General features: G+C 43.1%; 1 protein-coding gene across 1 annotated transcript; it reads right to left on the reverse strand.

The window, feature by feature from the left end:
* Positions 1-274: 274 nt before the first annotated feature.
* tmtc4 (transmembrane O-mannosyltransferase targeting cadherins 4) lies at positions 275-11,180 on the reverse strand. Its single transcript, XM_070838341.1, has 19 exons — positions 10,974-11,180; positions 10,746-10,877; positions 10,406-10,609; positions 9,175-9,290; positions 7,500-7,716; positions 5,700-5,787; positions 5,408-5,508; positions 5,018-5,110; positions 4,677-4,838; positions 4,173-4,375; positions 3,669-3,843; positions 3,267-3,398; positions 3,102-3,181; positions 2,881-2,988; positions 2,617-2,758; positions 2,348-2,462; positions 958-1,070; positions 728-797; positions 275-530 (listed from the first exon to the last, which is right to left on the reverse strand). The coding sequence occupies exons 3-19, from the start codon at positions 10,565-10,567 to the stop codon at positions 382-384; spliced, it is 2,226 nt and encodes a 741-aa protein (XP_070694442.1). The 5' UTR covers positions 10,568-10,609; positions 10,746-10,877; positions 10,974-11,180; the 3' UTR covers positions 275-381.
* Between the last annotated feature and the right edge of the window lie 231 nt (positions 11,181-11,411).

Raw genomic sequence — 11,411 nt, forward strand, 5'->3', positions numbered from 1 at the left:
CCATGGATCAGTTCCACATGGCCTTCGAATGGAGCAGGAAAAACACAGTGAGGACGACCATGTAACCAGCACAGACATCCAGCACACCTGCCCCAGACACATCTCACACCCATCAAATCAAATTAGATACTTGGTGTACGAGCAGTCTCATATATGAAAGAGTTAAAGCTTAAAAATGACATATTGTAATTGTTCAACATAATACTTTTCCCTTTTGTTTTCCCTTTTAAGATTTCTCCCACCCCCCTAAAAGAACAAAAAATAGAGCCTGATACACAAATCATGGTCTTTATTTCCAAATGGTACAAAGCCGGAATTAGTGAGATAAAATAATACCATTGGAAGAATGAAAAAATGTGTTTTACGGCAGGCGGGGGTCCCTCAGGGTGTGTGGCGTTTAAGCTGGTCCAGTTTGCGTCGCAGCATGTTATAGTTGTCTCTGGTCCCAGGAGCCTCAGGGTCCAACTTTAGAGACAGCTCATAGTGTTTCTTTGCCAGCTCCAGCTTTCCCCAGCGATGATACAGCACAGCTGAGGAAAAACAGAAAATGCTATTCAAGCTGAGAAGCAGCAACCGTTCTAATTCTATTCATTTAGTGCATTCACTAGAGATCCTGTAGGCTGCACAGTATTGCCTCTGCTAGCATGAACGATTATTCTTTTTAGTGCCTACAGTCTCATGTCAGCTCTGTAACATATGTGACATATTTTAAGTTGCAGTAACTTACCTAAATTGCCATGGCAACTAGCAGCATTTGGGTTGATCCGAAGAGCGTGAAGGAAGAAACCCTCGGACTCCTGAGGACAAAAAAATAAAAATAAAACATATTATGCAGAATATCTAATGTAATGTAATCACAATATAGTGAAATGTACCGGTACCACATCTGACTTATAGCAGAAATGGATAAATAAAATCATCAACATGTAGAGGTTGTTTATGCTGCAACTGACTGACCTTGTATTTCTGTAATTTCCCCAGGACATTAGCCAATGAAAACATGATCGTGTGGTCGTTAGGGAGGAGCTTCAGAGCCTCACGGCCGATCAGCTCCGCTTGGCCCAAGTTACCTCAAAGAATAACCAAGTACAACAAATGTCAGACGTACATTTTTAGTGATACACACACACACACTCCAGACACAGAGGCTTGACGTGCACCTGCTCATGTGGATGTTTACTGAAATCCACACAACATTGCAACCAACATAAATGTTACTAAAACTGTTTTCACATTAACGCACAGTTCTACACAAATCTAGAGATAGGACCGTAATAGCAGCTGGTACTGAGAGAATCTGACTGCCTGCTTTATGTGTCAGCAGTGTCTAGAGCTGAGTTTTTCCCTCTCCACACATGGAGGAGCGGTTTAGTCTCCTAATTAAGGTTGAACACAAGGCCCACTGGGTTATTGATCTCTGTCACAGACCCGTCTGATGTCTGGCCAGAAATGGAGAAAGACAGAGAGAGACAGACAGTCAGTCAGATAGACAGACAGACAGAGAGACAATGAAAGTCATGTCCTGAGTCATGGCCTGTGCCCTTCAGACACAGCTTGCCAACATGTGACAACACGTGTGACTGCGTGAGTGCATCTGCCTGAATCTACGCTGATTCTGTCTTTTGTTTGTGTAATGATCAAAACACAAAAAGAGGGTGGGGGGGGGATGAACACCAAAGAGAAAAGAAAATTCCCAATTCCTTGCTATTTGAAAATGACACCTATTGTTCTTCTTTTCTCTCTTTTTTTTTGTTTGGTGGGGAGCTGGGGAGAGGGGTAGAATTATTTCTGTCAGATTTGGGGAACAAATGCGGTGGGGGGACTCTGAGGGGGCGCTGTTCTGGCTGTGCTTGCCCACGTTTGATCAGCAACATACTGGGCCCTGATTGGACAGTTCCAGTGCCCTCCTGGGAGACTCCGCCCCCGCGGGAGCAGCTTCTGACAAAACGGCTCGAGCGTTTGGAAATCAGAGCATTCTCCACACGGCAGGGAAGAGTGCCTTCAAAACTCACAACACAAAGCTTTAATACATAAATTTCAAGCATTACTGATTCCTGCTCTTCCGGTCTAATCTTGTTGGCCATTTAGATTTCCTGCCTTTCCAAAATAACAACACTGTATTTTTTGGCTGTTAATGCTGGAACAAGCTGAACCCAGAACAGAGAGTTCTTTGAAAGTTAAGTGATTCATAAATGACCAAAAAAAAAATTCACAAATGAGAACAGATTATTATTACTATTATCATTATTATTATAATTATTATTATTACATGTAAAATCTTTAGCAGCATACAAATAAATTGTGTGATTTATTTTTATTATATCACTTTTTATGTACTGTATTTTACCAGTGTTGTCCAACAGAATGACCATGTTGTTCCATGCCAGGCTGTGGTCAGGTTTCAGCACCGTTGCGTTTCTCCACGCGTTCAGGGCATCCACATGTCTGTTCTGGTCGGCGTACTATCACGACAAGAGAAACGGGTGTTATAGAATTCTACTTTCTCGATATATGGCAAAAGCTGACCGGCAGAAAAGGAGCTTTTCCCTTTTAAATTTTAGGATCCAAGTCGTAGAACAGCACCATCTGAATGCTGTTTACGTTCTCAAGTCTCACCAAGCGTCCTAGATTATAGTAGCAGTCTGGGTATTTTTTCCGAAAGCGGATGGCATTCCAGTAGCTCTGCTCTGCTTCCTCAAACTTCTGCAGGCTGTTCTGAACTATACCCAGATTCATCCAAGCAGCAGCAAAGTCAGGCCTGCACAGTTAAAAAAAAAAAAATACAAAGCTATCAGTAGGGAGCTTTTTCAAGGTATTTGGTGTTAAAAAGGAAATCTGGGCAGTGAGTGGTGTATTATGTACGTGTGGTGGGCGACATACTGAATAGAAACTGCTTTAGACAACAGCTGCTCTGCCTCGATCAGCTCATTCCTCTCCTTCAGGATATTCCCCAGGTTGTTCATGGCGTGGACATAGGTAGGGTGTAGCCTGAAAGCAGCAGAAAAGTGCAGTTCACAGAACTCAGCCTTCGCTGATATATACCACCATAATTCCACTAGCAAATAGCTGATAGTATTGCTAATGCTTGTGACCAGACATACCTGACCGCCTCTCTGTAATATCTGATAGCAGCGGTAGTGTTCCCTCTGTCAGCCAGGTTCTTACCTACATTATAATGGACCTGTGGTATCAACACATCGGGCATCAGAGTGTGACGTCAATCGCTTTTACTTGCACACGTGGATTAACATTTTACAGACATTTACCTTGGCATTGAGCGGACAGACAGACAGGGCGCTGGTGAAGAGGCTTTGCTCGGACCGCCACTGGTGACTACGGAGAGCACAGCGAGCTACGTAGACACACAACAGTGCAAGCACCGACACACACAGCGGCTTCTGGAATGAGGAAGAAAAAAAAAAGAGGCAGAAAAGGGGAAAAAAAAGAAGACATTTAACAAGCATGTGCTGTAAGTCATAACATATAAAAGATATATTCTCTGTAAGTAGGAACTGATTTACTGCAAATATATCCATGTTGTCACACAAAAACGTGACCTGGTGGCTTGTAGGAGTCACGTGACTTAAATCTCTACTGGAAATTCAGGGTTCGATAGGATTTGGTGTTGTTTACTTTGGAGCAATGGTTTCGGTACGATCTAGCCCTACCCTGTATTTCGGCCAGCGGCGGCAGCAGTGCCCCAGGGAGAAGGCCAGCAGAAGGCAGTAGCCGGCCGAAGAAAGGTAGAGCACTCTCTCAGCAATGACAAATCCCACCCTGAAAAAAATGTTACAGGCTGGCAGAAAAGGGACCACGAGAAGCACCAAACCCAAGCTCAGCGTCCTGGTAGGGAGAGAAACAGGGTCAGAGAATGCCAAAGCGTCATTAGACAGGTACGTGACACTCACAAAATGGCAGTCTGACAGTTTTTGGTGAATAAATTTAGGCTAAAAAAACTGTAGGCTCAATAGACCACTCCAAACTATCTTAAAGCTCAAAACTTTCCGTGTACCACACATACAGTCTGTCCTGAAACCAACAGATAATTCTAAAATTTTAAAACTCAAATTGGTCACACTGCAGTGAATATCATACAATTTTCATAATTAAGTTTAAATCTAGAGAAGCCAACATGTCCTGACTATCACTGTGAGATGACTGGGCTCGCTTACCTCCTTTTCTGGCTGTCCTGCGAGCATAAGGCTTGGCTTATCAAGCCTATCAGGACGCACCAGAGCAGCAGCAGCCACACCATCCTCCAATCACTGGCTGACTTAATGAGAGGCACACAGCCCATGGACCAATCAAAACACAGCCACCAGGGACACAGCAGCAGCCAGGCATTCAGAGAGTAGTAGTAATTATAGTTCACTATCTGCCAATCAAAAAGGAACGGGAAGGGTCCAGAACGCAAGAGAGCGGGGAAAGATGAGGGAAGAAAAGCATTTCAAACTCAGAGTGTAAGTCTATCGTCGTGATTAAAAATCATTAACATTAGTTGGGGCAAAGCTAATATTAGATGTTTTATTATACTTAAACTATGTGCTTCTTTAAGTACAATGTTATTGAAGTTACAGATCGGAGAAGAGATCATTTCAGTAATCATGTTTAGCTTTAGTGTGTGATTAAATGTTGCATCTCACGTTATATAACCCACAAAGAAAAACCGTACTCACTCGAAGAAATATATTTTCTGCAAAAGAGGCAGGGTTGTCCACTTCGGTGAAAGCCGGTGGCCCCGTTCCCATGATCCTCCAGCGTGCATAGAGCATTGAGAGTCCTCCGAGACCCATGAGAGCCAATCGTGTAAGCAGCCCCGTTTGCAATATCTCACTTACCTGTCAGAAAAAAGAACTAGCACATGTCACTGACAAATAAAAACCTGTTGTCACGGGTGCACTGAACAAAACTTCATATTGCTGCACATAGACAATGTATGTGGTGTGGCATTAATCATACAAGGGACATACATAATTTATGACAGAAAGGGGACGGGGGTATATAAACAGTAACTCACATCGAATGGATTCTTCCTAAGGAGTAGCCTCTGGCTGAGTTCATACACATTAACATTACAGATCAGAAGGACATCAAAGGCTGCATTCATACCCTGAAGGAAAATACATAGAGAAGGAGGGAGAAATGGCATTTAAAATTTATATAGATCAGCAACAAAATGGATCTTTAGCTCCTATCATACATATGAAAAACATGAGACTTTTAGGTTTTTCATGTAAGCAAGATGAAAAAGAAGAGATCACATCAATTAGTATGTCTTCCTGAAGCGTTAACACATGAACATTCATCGTGTATTACTGATGAGGTCTTCTTTAAAACATTGTTCTCAGTGGATGTGATGAAATCATCAAGTCACAACACAATGGCTTTACAAAAAGAGACTTTGTACCAAGACTGTGATGCCTTGTTCTTTACAGAGCATCGCTGCAGCACACAGCAAGAGGCTGAACACAACCCACTGGACAGAAAACCTGTCATCTCTGTCACTCCCTAGAAACACAAAGCCAAGACCACGTTGGTTTAGACAGTTAAGGCTGAAAATGTAGGTGTTCAAACAGATGCATTTAAAAAGAAGCGGCTCAAGAATGTTTGGTGTGGGCACTATATTCATCGGCACACATGGACTGTCCTTTGTACAGTGCAGTGTTACACACAGAGTTGTACTGTTGTTAGGTACCTACCTCGGTTGAAAGCTTTGCAGTAAGTGAGGAAAGAGAGCTGGAAGAACAGAGCGCACAAAAGATCTGCCCGACCCACTATACCAGCCACCTTATTGAGATGGAGAGGGGAAAAAGGGGGAGAATGAAAAATGTGATACATACAGCGGAATAAAACACGTTTAACTACCAAGTATACATTAACAAACAGCAATTTCATATGCATACTTTCATAAATGATTGCATTTTACATTTATATCTTCCGTTTCCGTTTTGCATGGTGTATGCAGTTACGTATGGAGGCGTATTATCAGTGATAGGGAAAATCTCTCATTATCAGCATGGCCCGTTGGTGTGTGTGTTGTATAAAGTGTGTGGGTACAGTATGGTTGGCATCCTGGGGTTGCCTGCTTTGATACATACAGCAGGCCTAAGCCAACAGTCTGCCTGCCTCCCACCCCCCCAGGTCTCACCCAGTCCTTGACCTGCATGATTAAAGAGAATGGAGAGGGGGAATTGCTGCCTTCCAGCCAGGCTTTACGGCAAACACACATACGCTGGCAGGTCAATAAGCATCCCAAAACAGCTAACAGTCAGGCCGCGCTACCACATGCACGTTGGCCCTGCGCTCCCAGCTGAGACAAAGCTTTTGTTCTTGGCATGGAACCACTGCATGTTTAGTATTAAAACCTCCGGTCTCGTATGCCAAGATGCCATGATGCACTGCTGTAAGGAATCCAAGTTGTTAACAAAAGTTTATTTGTAGCCCAAAATCACAACCAGCACAATATCTCAAGGGACTGTACAGGCTCACACAGCAGCTGCTCCTGACCGAGCCCAAGTTCAGTGTGAGAACAGGAGCTGGCGTGATTGGGCACAACTGGTGCATCAGACAATAGAATGAAAAGAAGCTGATCTAAATATTTACATGGCTGTTTTTGCCACCACGAGTCGAAAGTTATTAATTGTATTTTCAAAAAAAAATGGCGTTAATAACAGTTGGACGACAAGCAGAATGCATATTATTGCCAGCTGTGGTCTAAGACTGCAAAAGGAGTGACAGCAACTTCTAATGTAATCACCACATAAGTTCCTGTTCTCTTCTTTTTGTGGATAGTTTTCTCTTTCTGTAACTGTGTGCTTTATGACTGTCCTTTGAGCTGCAATAACAGCGAACTTTCCCCACTGTGGGCTCAATAAAAAGTTATATCTTATCTTCTTACTTATAACAATAGAGTGCGTTGTTAGTAAAATGTGCAACACAAGTGAAGTCCACATCTGAAACATCTGCTTTTATCAATAAAGAGATCTGTTTCTGCTGTGGTGTCTCATTAGGTGTGTGAACATGCAAAGGTACAACACCCTTCAGGTTGATCAAAAATATTGGACATGAATAATATTATAATAATATTGTCCAACATGAGGAGAAAGGTTTTCAGCAGAGCTTCCAAGCTCATTCAAACATATCCAAGTTCTATCTTCCACCATTATTATATATATTTCTCATTATTCTTCAATGAAAGGAGTTTTTGTTTTTATCTGTCAAACTAACTACAGTCACACCAAGTTAAGATTTATTAGTTTTTGTTTTTTTTTAATCACCACTGATAACCACGTGTCAACCTATAATCTCATATGCTGTCTTTTTGTTTGCACTTTATGCACTTCACATAGCATGTATACAATATGTTATACATGACTGACATTCATGTACTAAAAATGTAGTGCATCCTATCGCACTAATTGTTTTTTTTAATGCTGCTTCAAGAGCCAAACATGTAACTCCAACATACTTGAAAATGAACGTTTTTGAACTTTACTTACACTTTCTGTGTGAATGGGGTGTGCTGCAAAGAAGAGGGCAGCAAGCAGAGAAGTCTTAGGAGCGTGGTTCAGCATCCTGCCCTTTTCATCATAGGCCAGTCCACCAATCAGTATAGCAAACACGTCAATCATAAGGGCAGATATGACGGCGTGAAGGATGATGTTTAGCACGTGGAAGCCAACAGGGTGCAAGCCTCCCGCCAAGAGGTAGTTCAGTCTGCAACAGGAAGAGGTGAATTACCTCATGCTAAACATATGGCAGCTGTGGGAAAGTATAAAAGTTGGGAAGAGGGTATGAGCTTTTATAAAGCCGAAGGTGATGTGATAACATTGGGCCAGTTTGGAAAAAAAAAAGTAATTGAGTGTTGTATCTGTAGGCACTGTTACATAGGACAGTTAAAGTTAGGAGGGAAAATAACTGTTGAGGCAACAGCAAATTGGACAATTTTCTAACCGTGCTTAGTTGAGGCCTGCACCTCCTTAAGGCTGAGCAACAGCAGTAAAAGCCTGGAGTAAATATGGGAGAACTACGGGATGACCTTGCAGCGTCACCCTGCCACGTTGCTATGAACCACTAGACTCAGACCGGCCCACTGTCTATCTCATCTCTATGTACAGAGGACGGGGATGGCTACCACTATCAACAACATCTACGTCTTTTAAAACTCCCAACATGGAGGTTTTCTGGATGAAAGTCTACTAAAGGCCAGGACAGCAGTGCCCGTGACCAGCCCAGTTTGATAAATCTGTGCAGGTAATACACGTCGAGGGCAGGCAGCACCATGCTGAGGAAACGAACCACCCTCCATCCATCCAGTAGTCCTGGACTTTCACCACCCAGCAACCAGCCTGCTGATTCAGGACTCTGACCAAAAATGTTGTCACCTGGGATCTGAACGAGTGTTTGCAGAGATGAGGAATAGCTCCTGGATATTACAGGGCTGCCAGGCCATACCCAAGCACCAGTGCAGCTGCACAGACTCCTGGAAGATGGCAGATCTACTCACCACCTGCCTCAAACTTCACTTCTATAACACCTGCATTAACTGCTTTGGGCTTTTATTAACCAAAATAGGACAACATTGTGACAAGAGTTGGGGGATCATTTTTACGTCCCTACTGCTAAAAGTCTAAACTCTGACCCACTCACAGCGAATGAAACAGACTCCCTCTTGAGGAGTCACCCCATCTGGGAGACGGCACCATGTCCCATGGGGGAGAGAGGGGGAGTTAAGAGAGGCATTCAGTGCCTGTGCCCTGAGCTTCAGCCTTGCCAAGCCAACTGGTTAGGCAGGGAATCACATTTCTCTTCGACCCACACCAGACACACATCACTTCATGAGGTGAAAAACACTCGCCGCACAACCACATGCTAACTACCAGTGACAGAGGGACTTCCTAAAAATGGCACTCATCAAAGCGGAGGGGAAAACATCTAATATATGTAGCAACACATGTGGCCCACCAAAAACAAAAAGTAAACTTTTAATTTGATAATTTCATTCCATTTTTTGCATTTTCAGTTCATTTTACTCCGTGTTTAGGTCTGTTTCACCAGTTAGAGCTAATAACAAAGTAGCCTGCAGCCATGCTATAGTTACTTGCATATTAGAGGATGATTTTGTATTTTTCTGTACCCATGGCACAACATCAGTGTATTGATACGTGCCCTTACCTGAATGTAAGGACAGTGAGAGGTCGGTAGGATTTGTGACTAGAGTTGCTACTCAGGTTGCTTCCCCAGAAGTCATTGCTCCAGATGTTGTTCAGGGGTGTTGTTGGTTTCAAATCCTGGAACATTAACACAAAATTAGACAGATGCCAACTAACACGTGCAGGACCATCACTCTGTTGATGCTGCAGAAGCAATGTCATGCAATGCAAACGGTATATCAATGTTTTTTTGTATTAATATGGTGTAGGGATGCTTTTCTGTGGTTGTAGCAATTAAGAGAGGAGTCCAAGATTCATTCAAGAAGTTTATGTAGGTGTACGAGCTCGGAGTCCAACATCACAGGGATAGATGAGACTAAGGAATACAGAGTAAAGCTACCACATATATAGGATTCTACAAGCTATATCTGGTTTCAGATACATGAGAGCATGTCCCAAGATGGACTTGATCTTTCCTTAGAACAACCAGTTGTCCAGACAAAGCGGAGTCGGAAGAGTAGAATGCTGACTTGAGAGTAACATACACTACTCACAAAAAGTTAGGGATATTCGGATTTCAGGTGAAATCACAGGATGAACCTAAAATGCATTCTAACCTTTCCAGGTGAACTTAATGTGACCTTCTCTAAACCTTTGAATGCACATGTCCAACTGTTCAGTGTCTCAGTACTTTCTGCACAAGTTGCTGTTCTCTAACAAGAAGCTTAACAGCAACATTCACAACAGGTTTGATCCATGAATCCACCAATACATTTCCTGCTTCAGTTAGAATTGGTATTTAAACAGTCCTCCTCATCGTGCTGTTCACATTCTGACATCATGAGACCAAGACGACACCTAACAGTTGATCAACAGCACCTCAACACTGGAGGCTTCAAACAGGAAGTCCTCAGACGGAGGTGTTCACTGAGCTTAGAGGGTCACAGAGTGTCATCAGGAGGTTGGAACAGTGATACAGAGACTGGAAGAGTCACAGAAAGGAGAGGAGTGGACGTCCTTTGGCCACGTCCCAATTTATTGAGGCACCGAAATTTTTTTGTTGTGGTATACCTACCACTGTTGGTAGATTTTCTTTCAATAAATTGTTTAAGATGAATAAAATTACCAGTGCATGCTTCTACTTACATGGTGTACCCTATGACACAAGTTCCTACAGAATCATGTTACATGAGAAAAACCTTCTAACATGTGGATATGTGGGCATCATATTATTGGGCAGATTAGGAAATTACCTTGTTGTTGACAATTGCTTCGGAATCATCAAACACAAACTCCCCGTCATAACTGTTAATGAAGCACAGGAGTGCCAGCAGGGCGACAGTGACCTTGGCCTGGACTGGAGTGAGCTTTGGCAGGAGCATTTGGTGATCCCAATAAACTTCAGATAATGCCATGACGTCTCGGATCTTTGGTCATTCAGTATCATCGTTTGGTCCCTGAGGGGAGGAGGAGGAGGAGGAGGAGGAGGAGTGCAGAGTCTTACGGTGTCACCTGCTACCCAAATAATTGAAAACAAGGCGAGCATGCTGGATAATAGGTCTTTGTCCGCTGGGTGCATTCATTCATTCATACCTTATCTTCTGAGATGTATACTGTGAGAGGTCGCCCTGCCTGGTGTAGCTCCCATGTTAGCTTCTTTGTCAGCTGGCTAACGCGCGTTAGCAAACGAAACCGCTAACTCCTCGAAGGAGCCAACAATTGTACCTGCACACACACGTGAAGATTAACTTTGCATTTTGCGATAGAGACCTTCAATGATTACGCTATCTCTGACACTTTACGGTCTAACGTGAACGGTACCTTGGAAGTTAGCAGGCTAATAAAGCGTAACTTTAGCATGTCTTATTAGCGGGTACTATTCCCATTTATACGCCGTGAGCACGACAGACAGCTATCACGTTATCCTGCGGTATCTATTTTAAATATTTAGCCGAAAACTGTGAAGATTTTTGGTCGCATTAGACGGCACCGGCGACGTGCAAACGGACAGCTCGCGGCTGTAAACAAATAGACACGCTCAGGCTGCAACACTTCCGGTTTAGCGTCACTGTCACGTGTTCATTCTCAGCCAATAGTTGAAGTGGTGTGCAGTAGTAGGGTCAAAGTCAAGTGGGGAGCAGGATGGTTTCATTAAAAAGCTCACATGATGCAATTATAAAACTATTATAAATATAATACTGACTGAGTGACAGTTACGTAGCCGTTCCTTCATATCTCAAAGCAGATCTTCTGCAGACT

Source organism: Pempheris klunzingeri, chromosome 10, assembly GCF_042242105.1.
Source record: "Pempheris klunzingeri isolate RE-2024b chromosome 10, fPemKlu1.hap1, whole genome shotgun sequence".
NCBI classification, from domain to species: Eukaryota; Metazoa; Chordata; class Actinopteri; order Acropomatiformes; family Pempheridae; genus Pempheris; species Pempheris klunzingeri.